At 44.1% G+C, this 12,917-nt stretch overlaps 1 protein-coding gene across 1 annotated transcript in view; it reads left to right on the top strand.

Annotated features, from left to right (window-relative positions):
- Positions 1-9,018, top strand: part of SEMA3E (semaphorin 3E) — a 133,954-nt gene extending 124,936 nt beyond the window's left edge. Inside the window, exon 16 of the mRNA XM_060258235.1 lies at positions 8,524-9,018. Within this exon, the coding sequence (XP_060114218.1) occupies positions 8,524-8,979 (456 nt within the window). The 3' untranslated portion in view covers positions 8,980-9,018. The remainder of the gene's footprint in view (positions 1-8,523) is intronic.
- The last annotated feature ends 3,899 nt before the right edge of the window (positions 9,019-12,917 follow it).

A 12,917-nucleotide genomic window follows, 5' to 3' on the forward strand; every position in this document is an offset into this window, starting at 1 on the left:
TCTCATCGAGTTCTTCCAAAGATATTCCCATGTATCCATCTGTATTTCCTTTATTTACATTGATTGCCCATTTAATCATTTGAGATTTTACTACTTCTTCTTCTGTAGACCATTTCAACAGTAATTTATATATTTTTGATATTAATTTTTCATTATCTCCAAACAGAACCTTTTCCAATTCCGTTTGCTCACATCTGATTCCAACAGATTTAATACCATTCTCCATCAAACTTTTTGTTTCATTTGAAACCAGTCATACTTGTTGTTTAGTTCTTCGGCAGATTTTAATTCAACTTTATCGCCTTGGGTCTTTAGCAGTTGATTATATGACACCCCTCTCTCCATTAGATCCAGCTGTTATTTTTATTACTTCTGCTGGCACTATCCATAATGGCTTTCTTTCATCACCATATTTCTTGTATTTTATCCATGTATTTAGCAAGTTGTTTCTTATATAGTGGTGAGACTTTGGGAATACTTTCTATTAGAAAAAATCACAGAAAATCAAAAGACCCAATCAAAATCCATGTATCAAAGCACATTAAAAGAAAAACGGATGCCATACTTGTGTTGGAGACTGAATCTCTCCAATGCCGCCCAGTCAGTTTGATGATTTATCGTTATTATTATATCATTAAACAATCCATAGACACAACTAGATTACCGTGTTATGACAATAACTTGTCATAGGTCTTTATGTTGTTATAGAAGCACTATATCAGCTTATACTATCATTTTTTATTTCTGAATATTTGAGTATTAGTATCGGTGATTTATCAATTTGTGCTGAAACTGTACCAGTTGCAATGAACCTTAGCTCTTTTGTTATGCAAATGTGTATACGTAGTTATGAGCCCTCATATTTGAATTTGATTCTTATTGTATTGTATCCTGTGTATTGCTCATTAAAGTTTTAAAAGTTTTTTAAAAAATGGCTTCAGTCTACTCCAAGCTCCATTATACCCTATGAGGAGTGCTATAGTCAATGATCCCCATAAAGTCCACCTTCTCCCTCTTCCCACCCTTGAAATGGAAAAATACTCCTGTGGGTACTGCTGGTTTCTGTTTGGGATCCCACCATGCCCCTTTCATGATCTACTTGAGATGTGTGGATGGTAATATTTTCTTGTGCTCCTGTTTTTAATCAGCATTCAGTTTTGGTTTTGGGATGGGGGGGGGTGGGAGAAGTGAAGCATTTCTCTGCCAATTATTCATCAGACTGATTAATGGTCTGTGGCTCTCTCTTTGGGATCTAGTTTTAATTTTGGGAAGAGTATGTTACTCCAACTTCCCAGCACAGACTGAAGGAGGATGCAGGCAAAAGCAGATGCTCATTTCAGTCACCCCTCAAAGTCCATGCTTGGGAAGCCAAACAATGTCAAGTTGACCTTCAGGAAGGCCAACTTCTCAAATATCCAGGGGTGCAGGTGAGACCAATTTGGGTAGACAACCTTGCCCATATGTGGAAAAATGCACTCATTCTGCACACGCGTCAGTGGGCATGAGAAGAGACCCTGGGCCACAGCAGAGAGGTCTGGCAAGACCAACCCCTTCATGAACCAGTAGCTCAATGGACATGTGTCCTGTGACTTGTAGGGCTCCAAAAGGCAATCCCTCACCATCACATCCCCAGTGTCCACTCTCAGGGGCCTACTACTCCAAGAGGGGCCAATGAGCCACCCGATGACTGCCATCTCAGCACTTGTCATGGTGGGAGCCTTGGAAGGGGATGAGCAGTGGAAGGGGGAGCTGGAAGGGGATGTAGGGGATGAGCAGTGGAAGTGGAGCTGCTTTCATGCACCCCCCCCCCTCCCAGCTCCCAGCAACATGCCCTTCTTGGTCCGCCTGCACTCAATTTGCTGGGTGAGCTTGTCTCACCAGTGATCATGTTAATTGGCATGCTCAGCAATCTTGCTCTTGTTATGTGAGTCATACATGGCCACCAACATGTATACCTTGTGTGAGAGGCTGAAAGTGGGCCTTGAGTCCATCATGCAGCCTAAACACCAGGGTGCACACTACTGGAAGCAAATCTCCATTTCCTGCAGCTCACTCCAGAAATGAGGCCAGGTCCTGAGAAGCCATGTGGAGCATGGGGAAGATCAGTGCCATACTTGCTGTGTCAGACAAGAACATCTCTGTGTAGGTCTTGAAGAGCCCAAGAACCTCCACTGTTTGAGAGATGGTCACCCAGTTCTCCTGGGTGAACCGGTTCTCTTCCTGCTCTCAGGGATCCAGGGCTGCTCTGTACTCCACCAAGTGCTCCAACATGGCACAAGTGGAGTTCCAGTGAGTGCTAATGTCACTGAACAGGCAGTGATCTGGCATGCCCATCAGTATCTGTTTCTAACACAGTAAATAAACATCCTTATTGCTGCATGAGAAGTGACTTGCAATGTTCCAGCATTTCTGGAGGAGATGTCTGCACTCATGAGTCACAGTGATGTACCATGTATCCTCTCAGGATTACTGGCCCAATGTACCAACAGCCTAGGATCTGAATTCTTTGGAGAAAGGAAAATACTACATGATCCTGCCTGAATAGATGAAGTAGCACCATTATGATGTTATCTGTTTTACTATTTTAATATTGTTTATTTTATGTTGTTAGCCACCTTGAGTCTTCATAGAATGGGTGGGATATAAATCAAACATAATTAATTAATCAATAATAATAACAATAGAATCATAGAGTTGGAAGGGACCTCCAGGGTGATCTAGTCTAACCCTCTGCACAATGCAGGAAATTCACAAACACCTCCCCCTAAATTCACAGGATCTTCGTTGCTGTCAGATGGCCATCTAGCCTTTGTTTAAAAACCTCCAAGGAAGGAAAGTCCACCACCACTGTGGAACTGCTCTAATGATCAGGAAGTTCTTCCTAATGTTGAGCCAGAAACTCTTTTGATATCATTTCAACCCATTGGTTCTGGTCCTACCTTCTGGGGTTACAGAAAACAATTCCACACCATCCTATATATGACAGCACTTCAAGTACTTGAAGATGGTGTTCACATCATGCCTCTCCAGGCTAAACATACCCAGCTCTTTCAACCTTTCTTCATAAGACTTGGTCTCCAGACCCCTCACCATCTTTGTTGCCCTCCTCTGGACCCATTCCAGCTTGTCTATATTCTCCTTAAAATGTGGTGCCCAAAACTGAACACAATACTCCAAGTAATAAATAATAAATCCCTTACCATGTTGTGGAGAAGGTGGGCCATGCAGGAGATACATTTGAGGCCCAGAAGCTTGGTTGCCACCCTCATATCTTAGCCACCATCTGTCACCATGAAACCCTTGGTGACATCCCTGCCTTTTCTAACTCTTCTAACTGCCTTTTGATGATAGCTCTGATGTTGACTGCCATGTGCAGGGTGTCGAGCAGTCTGGCATGCAGAAGAGCCTGGCAATAGCCAGCCTGGTGCCCCTGGCCTTCCCTACTGCTAGCGCCACCCCCAGCTTCACTGGTTTGCCACAGGGAGAGGTACCCTTCATGCACATGATGGGAGCTCCAGAGATCCATGGTGAATAATACCCCCAGCAGCACAGGACAAATGCTCCTTCATGAGGAACCTAGCATCCCTGTACAGAGAGGGAGGGTATGATGGTACTAATTGTGGTTTGAGCAGGAATCTTTTGCCAGGGCAATTGTGGGTTGTGGAGCATCCCCCACAACCCACAATTCCTGGTCACTGTGAAGGGAAGTTCATTGGTGATCATTTTGGCAATGTGCCAAGTGACCGCTTTCCTATCCTCCCTGGCATACTAGTGCCACCCCCACAAAACATCTCCAGCAGATTTGCCTGACATCCCTGCTCTGTTGCATAACTCCCTGAAAGAGCAAATTGTTCCCAAGCGTCTTCTTAAGCCTTCCAAGGTGGAAAAGCACATGGTGGCTGTGAGGGCAGGGCTTCCCCCTGCCGGCCAGCTGACAGGGGGCAGGAAAGAGCCTGCAAAACCAGGAGATCCCCCTCTTGGACGTGGGGATTGGCAAGTCTACCCCAAGCAGGCCACACATCCTAAACAGGATAAGTAAAGGGGTACTTTAAAAAAAAGTCCATTTACTTCTGTTAAATCTATCTATCTATCTATCTATCTGTCTGTCTGTCTGTCTGTCTGTCTGTCTGTCTGTCTGTCTGTCTGTCTGTTAAGCGGTAGGGCATCAGGGTCACCCTGTTGATTGGTTCTGTCAGAGCTTCCCATTTGGTGGTGCTATTGAGGTCGTTTTGTCTGACAACGTCCAATATTCTCTGTTTCACTATCTCCCTAGCATTATCATAAGTGAGAGAACTGAGATATTGTTTGGAAAGTCTGTAAGAATGAATTCTGCTCTCTATGGCCCTAATCCATCTTGGAACCAAGGTATCTTGCAGAATTAAACTGATGAAGCCCTTAGGAAAAAAACAACAGAACTGGATGGCCAGAATCCAAAGCCTCGCTTCTACTGTAATCATGCCAGTTTCTATTCTAATTAATGCATTCGGAATGCCCTTGGGTACCTGGAGAACTGTTCTTAAAAATTTTGATTGAACACTCTCCAGTTTTTTGTATTGTAGTGATGTTGATTGGGGCCCCAAATGTTAGCTGGCAGAGGGATTTAGCCTTAAACTATCTAAGGGCCACAATTATGCATTTACCCCCTTTGCCCCAGTGGAATTTTTGGATAGCCCTCGCACTCCTTTTGGCATTTGAGGTAATCATGTTTATATTGGTGGTTCTTCTTCCATTCGCTTGAAACATGACCCCCAGGTACTTAAAGCATGAAACTTGTTCAATGGGAATAGAATTTAAGTACCAATGGTGTGATCTGGGTTTCTTTTTGCCAAAGGCCATTACTTTGGTTTTAGTGTGATTTACCTCTCGATTGTTTTCCAGGCATTATTGAGGGAAAGCTTTCAAGGCTCTTCTGAGGCCTAAGGGAGTCCTTGAAAGTAAAACAGCATCATCGACATAAAGGAGCGCCCCTATATGTTTGTTACCTAGCTTCGATGGGTGGTGTTCTGGTTTATTTATATGCGACGCCAAATCATTGATATAGAAGTTAAATAAGTAGGGGGCCAGGAGGCATCCTTGCTTAACCCCCTTTGTTGGTAGAAATGGGGTCTGTCAAATAGCCTTGATGGGAATATTTGACCTGGATGGTTGTTTGATCATAAAGGGCCTGAATAAGAAATAACAGCCGTCTATCAATGTTGGTGGCTCTTAATTTATCCCACAGGATGGTCCTAGAGATAGGGTCAAAGGCTGACTTCAGGTCTAGAAATGCAGCATATAATGCCACACTTGAATTTGAGGAATATTTTACAATCAAGTGGTCCAACAGCATGCAGTGGTTCAATAAGGCACAACCTTCTCTGAAGCCAACCTGTTCCTCACCTAGGCAAAAATCGTTCTCAAGCCAGTCTCTAAATTTTCACAGTAAGTGTCTAGCATATAGCTTGCTTGTTATGCTCAACAGGCTGATCGGCCTATAGTTATTTGGATCTTCTTTGTTACCTTTTTTATATATGGGGATGATGATAGCTGCTCCCCAGTCCTTGGGAATTTTCCCTGATAGATCCATTTGTGAAAACAACGCTGCCAAAACTGGGGCCCACAATTCTGCATTCATTTTAAATAACTCCAGTGGAATTAGGTCAATGCTTGGGGCTTTCCCCGGCTTCAAAGTATCAATGAGCTTCTGTACACCCCATTGGAGGCCAAGTTGGTAAGTTATGGATGATATCAAAATTAAGTGAGCTTGTAATTGTTTCTCCATATACCATCTTATAATGATGTAGCCAGGCATCTGGCAAAATAGGGCTGTTAAATATATTTGGTGACCTACGTGACGGATCAGAGACTAGTTTTCTGAATAATACTGAGGTTTTTTTTCTTTAACTGCCTTCCAAAGTTCCTCCCAAGAAGCCATAATGTCTTCCTGTTTCTTTCTTCTTATGAGGGCCTTTTATTGGGCTTTTGGGTGTTTTAAAGCTATTATGGATGTTGCTTCAAGGTTAGTTCTATATTTTGCATAGTTAACGTTAAGGGCATATCAAAGACTTCAGGTTTTCACGGCTGGCATCATCATTAGGGTTTGTAGAATCTTTTGGGCTCAAGGGCTCAAGAAAGTTTTTCTTCCAGACATTTCGTTCTCAGCTGCGGAGAACATCCTCAGTGGCGTTGCAGCTGGAGCAGGCGCTCTGACCTTCTTGGCTGCTGTGCATTGAGTGAGGCCAGGGCTGCTGGAGAGCTGCTACTTCTAGGCTGGAGGGGGTGTGGTGAGAGGGCAATTGGTTTGTGAATGTACCCATTGTTTGGTGGGGCTTCCTGGAAGGGTAGTGATAAGGAAACTGGCTGTGGAATGTGACCATTGTTCTTTGTTGATTGCTGGGAGGGTTGGAAGGGGTGTGAAGATAAGGAAGATGGTTGTTGATTGTGCTGATTGTTCTCTATTCAAATGAGGATGTCCAGAGAACAATCAGCACAATCAACAACTGCAGCTGAGAACGAAACGTCTGGAAGAAAAACTTTCTCCAGTAGAACACGGCACTTGAGCCCGAAAGATTCTACAAACCCTAATGTTAAGGGCATACTTTGCCCTTTTACATTCTGCATCAAACTATGGTTTGTGTGCTCCAGTTCTTTGGTTTAAAGGCCCCGACTTAGCTCTTTTCAATTCCTTCTGTATCTCCCTTGAAATTAGATTATATTCCTCTAGGCAGGTATCAATATTTACTGCATTGACCAATTGGTGAAGGGTGTTATTAACGGACTCGGAGGACAAAAAAAGACCCATCCTCTATTCAAATGAGGATGTCCATCTAGGGCGTTTATAGCTAGGGCCATCTGTTGGTTTTAGCCTAGTGTTATGGGATTTACCATAATGCATGGCTAGCTCTTGTAAATCAGTTTTTAGGACTAGAGGCAAATGGCCGCTATCACAATATGGAGTAACTTCCAAATGCTCTATGTGGGGAACCACCTCCTCTGATACCATGATATAATCAATTATACTCATTCTAATGCCCGACCAATATGTGAACTCTGCCGGAGGATCGCTGGGCAGGGACCCATTTAAGATTTTGAGGTTAACTCTTATTTATCAGCTGGTTAAGGAGGTCACCTGCATAGTTAACCTTAGTATCTTTTGAGCACTTTTTAAAAGCCATAGCAATACAATTTCCCCTTAGGCCAAGGCACAGAGCAGCAGCAGCTGAAGCCACTGACCAGCAGCTACACAGTAGCTGCATTCAGATGGCCAATTTGAGTCAACATAGGCACTGCCCCCCAGGAGGATTAGAAAGTCAAGCTCGGACAGGCACAGCTGCCTCCCATTCTGCTCTCACATTCACCCTGTCCTCCAGTGTCTCTGAGAAGGCTCAAACAGTTACCAGTAGGGAAGCGGTAGTAAAATCATCTACTGCACCTCTCCTGCATTTCTTGGAGTCTGACCATGGGTGCTGTGAATCTGCCAGTCCACTCTAGGTGCTCACTATTATTCTTTTTTACAAAAAGAAACCCAGACTGCACTAGGCGGGGGTTGGCGTGCAATAACTGTGTGAATGTGCCAAGCAGTCCTGTGCGATATACGGATGCCTCGCACGGGAGTGTGTGAGCGGGACCTGTCCAATCCATTTGGTGGCGGTGCGATTTGAGACGCCTCCCGCATGCATGGAGCTGCCCATCTGTATCCAGCCAGTATCTAAGCCAAATCGCTAGCCTGCGATGCAGTCTAGCCAGGCAGCAGGACTCCGGAAGGGCTCTCTGCCCATGCCCAGAGCAGTTTCAAAAAGGAACCCTGTCCTGTGATTTAGACTGAATTCTGCACATTCAATTGTTACTCTGATATATATTTTTAAAACCAAAAAGATGTATCTAATCTTTTTTTTATCCTTATACAAATTTATACACTTTGGTGTATAAATTTGTATAAGAGCCAGTTTGGTGTAGTGGTTAAGTGTGTGGACTCTTATCTGGGAGAACCAGGTTTGATTCCCCACTCCACTTGCACCTGCTGGAATGGCCTTGGGTCAGCCATAGCTCTGGCAGAGGTTGTCCTTGAAAGGGCAGCTGCTGGGAGAGCCCTCTCCAGTCCCACCCACCTCACAGGGTGTTTGTTGTGGGGGGGGGAGGTAAAGGAGATTGTGAGCCGCTCTGAGACTCTTCGGAGTGGAGGGTGGGATATAAATCCAATATCTTCATCTACCTCACAGGGTGTTTGTTGTGGGGGGGGGGAAGGGAAAGGAGATTGTGAGCCGCTCTGAGACTCTTCAGAGTGGAGGGTGGGATATAAATCCAATATCTTCATCTACCTCACAGGGTGTCTGTTGTGGGGGAGGAAGGGAAAGGCGATTGTGAGCCGCTCTGAGACTCTTCGGAGTGGAGGGTGGGATATAAATCCAATATCTTCATCTACCTCACAGGGTGTCTGTTGTGGGGGAGGAAGGGAAAGGAGATTGTGAGCCACTCTGAGACTCTTCGGAGTGGAGGGCGGGATATAAATCCAGTATCTTCTATCTTCTTCTTCTTCTTTCTCAGGTGAAAATGGATGATCGACTACTCAAAGTCAACCTAGGCCTCTTGTTCTTAAGACTGCACAGAACAGATGCAGGGATATACTTCTGCCAGACAGTGGAACACGGCATTGTCCATACAATAAGAAAGACCACACTTGAAGTTGTGGAAGAAGACCGTGTAGATGACATGTTCAACAAAGACTATGAGGAGGATGTTCCTCAAAAGATGCCATGTCCTGCACAAAGCAGCATCTCCCAGGGCTCTAGGCCATGGTATAAGGACTTTTTGCAGCTCATAGGTTACAGCAACTTCCAGAGGGTAGAAGAGTACTGTGAAAAAGTGTGGTGTACAGATAAGAAGAGGAGAAGACAGCTGAAGATGTCTCCATCCAAATGGAAGTATGCCAACCCAAAAGAGAAGAAGCCTCGCATCAAGCCTGAGTATCATCGTGTCCCCAGACATACTGCTGACTCTTGATGGGGAACATATTCATTCATTCAAGACAGTACTCTTTTTTTCTTTGGGGGCTCAAGGAAAGAGGGCGGGGAGGATTTGGCTTGAATTTGATAGTTAATATGAAATGTTGAGACTGGAAATGGGGGGGAAAGTATGTTTTAGTAAGTTAAAATACACCTGATATCTGCTTAGGGGTGTGTGTGTTTTAAATCTGCATAATGCTTACTCTTAAATATGCCCTATGAACTGCCTTCATTGAAGGAAAGCCTGTCCACCTTCATGTTTCCCACATTCAGTCCAGCTAGAAACAGGGTTGTGCTATACATTTGAATGTATTGTGAGCATATGAGAGTGAACGCAGGTGCCAAAGCACGGCAATCAGAGCAAATCACATGTTTTCTTGTGGCTTTCACATCTTGTTGTTTTTTTCACATTGCATGTCCTAGGTGGACTTTGGAATTCATGCAGAAAATGCAAGTGCTCATGGCAAAAACAATGACGATGGATCATAAATCCATGTTAAAAGTGAAGAGAAAGCCAAACACATTGACTGTAAGGCTGCAAAAGTTAGTCAACGGTTACGTCTCACTGAAAGCCAGCAGACTGAGTTTGGACTAAGCCTGAAGCCCCTCTGATAGTGCAGGCCTGTTGCATAATTAATTTCCACTGCATAATTAATTTCCACTGGACCAGGGGTCCTCAAACTACGGCCCGCGGGCCAGATGCGGCCCGCTGAGGACATTTATGCGGCCCGCCGGGTTATGGCAAAATCAGACCGGGAGTGACGTTCGACCTAAACTCACGTTAGCAACGCACACTTCCGGCACTGGGCTGAGGCGGCAGAGACAGAGTGTGAGGTGATACCGAGGTGAGGTGAGTTCCCAGGCCGGGGCGTGTGGTGTGGGGAAGGGAGAGAGATGCAGAAGACGGAGAACTGATGGCCTGCGGCCTTGTACAGTAATGGCAGTCCAGCCCTCCTATAGTCTGAGGGACAGTGAACTGGCCCCCTATTTAAAAAGTTTGAGGACCCCTGCACTGGACCATGCCCCAATATTTATTTTTCTTAAGACAATATATCAAGAATTGTCAGGGCTGTGTAACAGCTTTTTAGTAAGAATAATGTAGAGCAATTCTTCTGTGCCTACCAAATATAATTTGGAATTTGCCATGTTTATAGGAATTATATTCAAATTTAGAGGATGGGCCAGTTCTTTGCCACATCCTTCCCTCCCCATCTTGAAGCACTTCTTCACTCCTGCCACTGAATCCCTCTGTCCTATGTTAATTGGCCTTCCATGAGGACTAAGTTTGTCTGTTTATGGGCACAGAACAAATTGCTTAAGAAATGTAATACGAGTATATCACATGATGCATTTCCTTAATGCCACGGTAACAAATTGCCATCCCTCCTTTATTACAACCATCAATATAATTAAGTGAAGAAAATTTCTGCCTTTCACTTGACTGTAACCATTCAGCCCACTACCCCTCATTCCATCAGACGCTTGCAGATGCACCCTTTTTTCTCTTAAGAGATTGGAACAGGAAAGCCATTTGCTCAGCATCTGTAATCTTGATGTCTTCTTGTGGCATAATCTGTTCAATACAGTCTTTCAAACTTCAGCCTATAAGAGGGTAGAGCTGCACAAAGGTATACAATGTTGTTCCATGTTCGTTTTTGTGAGCATTGAAAATCACCTCCTGCTTACAAGAATTCTCAGCATTCATTCCTGTTGAATAAATACGCCCTCAGTGCCATATTCTTTTTACTTCTTTGCTCTTGCTGCTTTTGATTGCACTTGCCCTGGCTACTGATCAATCTGACACAATCCTTTTCTCCAAGATAGTTGTGTCGTTGTTAATAGTTTCTATCAGCACAAGTGGACAATATGGTAAACACTGGGTCCCCCCCCCCATTCATCTGCCAAACCATCCTGTGAGATGGGCCATTAATGCTGTCATTTGATGTGGGGTAATATGGGTGGGAGAGGTTGAGTGTGATTCTTCTGGAAGAACAGAGATTCAAATCAGGGTCTCTTTCTAACATTGGCTTAGAGGGTTTTTTTTTAAATTTGGACTTGATACATTGGCATTAAAGGAGCCTTGTTTCAACAAGCCCACCAAGTCTCGTTGATTCTGGTGTCATTCACCTCTGGCCAGATCAGCATTGCAGAATTTCGACACAGAAACACAGGGCTATTTAGCACCAAATGTGGTGACTACTATTTAAAAAGGTGCCATGTTTACTCCTTTAAGAGGAAGGGACTATCCTAAGACCCAGTGATAGGCAGTATTCCACATGATGAGTTGGCCTATTAAGAGTCCTAATGGTAATATGCATTTCTGTTCCTTCAGTGAAAGGGAAGTCAGTGTAGATGTCAATGGTAATTCTGTCTAAAATATGCTTCTCTTTGTATTCACTAATTAAATGTGACCTGAACTGTCATATCTCTCCAAGTGGTGTTGTGTGTGGATCATGCTTCTCTTTGTATTCACTAATTAAATGTGACCCGAACTGTCAGATCTCTCCAAGTGGTGTTGGTGTGTGGATCATTGTGGAACCACGAAATGGTTGTGCTGTTGTGGTGAAAGGGCAAATGAATTCTAGCAGAGGTCCTATTTGTTTCAGTTGGATTTATTGAGATGTTCACTGTACTCCAGAGAGTCCTGAGAAGAGAGGGACAGCTGTCTGCTTGTGCTGGCATTGACTGAAGCAGGGAAAGGTGGGGATCTAATAGTCCCTCTGGCTTTCTTTTCTGCTCACAGAGTAGCACTCAAGAGAACCAGGGGTGGATTCAGAGCAGCGCTCATGAGAACTGGGGATGGATTCTCTGAAGTGTCATCATAGTTATTTCGCTTCAACGAATAACATGTCACATATTCTAAAATGTAGTTTTTGCAACAGTGAGGTAAAGGTGTGAATCCAGCTGTGGTCTTGGGAGTAATTCTAGAAGATCCACTGAAATCATGGAAGTCAGTCAAGTCTGCAGATCGGCTATCCTCGGAGATCAAGACATGAGGGATGCGGAAAAGCGGGTGCCAGGAGATGATGATGAAGAGAGAGAGAACAGCCTCAAAGAACCCCCCAGAGGAGAACAACTGCGGGGCATGGGTGAAGACGAGGATGAGGATAACCCCCTTCAAACCATCAGATTCAAGATGGTGTACCTGGCAAGCACCTTGCGGCAAGAGATGAAGGCGACCACTGACTTCATGGCTTTTAAAAAGTTTTATTGATTTATACTACAAGAGAAAGAAGCATTGCAGAAAATACATAAAAAAGAGGGAAAAGGGGCCTTGACAGAATGGGGAAAACAGAATGTCAGGCTCTGTTCATTTACAACATTGATAAAAGCTGTTACTAACCATATTGATCAATGCCTAGAAACGCCCACTCACATAGAGGCCGGGGTAGCAAGGAGGGAGGGGGGGAAAGTAGAGAATAGCTTCCCAGGAATATCAAAGGTTGCCAAAGTCTCTTTGAAGTAGACAGTATGTGCCAGATTCTCACCTCCTCTTCAGAGGCACCAAGAACATGGCCTCCGGGAAATGTAACCACCAACTGACGAGATAAGGGGGGGAGCGTTGGGAAAAATCTCACATGCAAAAAGCAACCTTTTGTTTTGGGAAATGAGAGGTAGGAAAGATTGCTTTGATGTAGAATGTTAAATGCCAATGATTCGAGCTGATCGCCATCAGTTCCAATGCCTTTCTAGCTGGAGTAACTCTGAAGTATCCAATAAATGCAACTTTGTTTCAAATACTAAGTCTGCTTACTTGTGAGCTTCAATGAACCCATGCCTGACACAGAAACAGAAACCAGTACAAATGTATCAGTTATAATGCCACCTCCCAATAAAATGCTCAAATCATTCTACCTACAAGTATAAAAATCTCCTTAAATGTTACCTTCCTTTCTTCCTTTACCAGAAAAAAATGGAATGATTTCTTTTAATAAA

This window comes from Heteronotia binoei, chromosome 17, assembly GCF_032191835.1.
Source record: "Heteronotia binoei isolate CCM8104 ecotype False Entrance Well chromosome 17, APGP_CSIRO_Hbin_v1, whole genome shotgun sequence".
Lineage (NCBI taxonomy): Eukaryota > Metazoa > Chordata > Lepidosauria > Squamata > Gekkonidae > Heteronotia > Heteronotia binoei.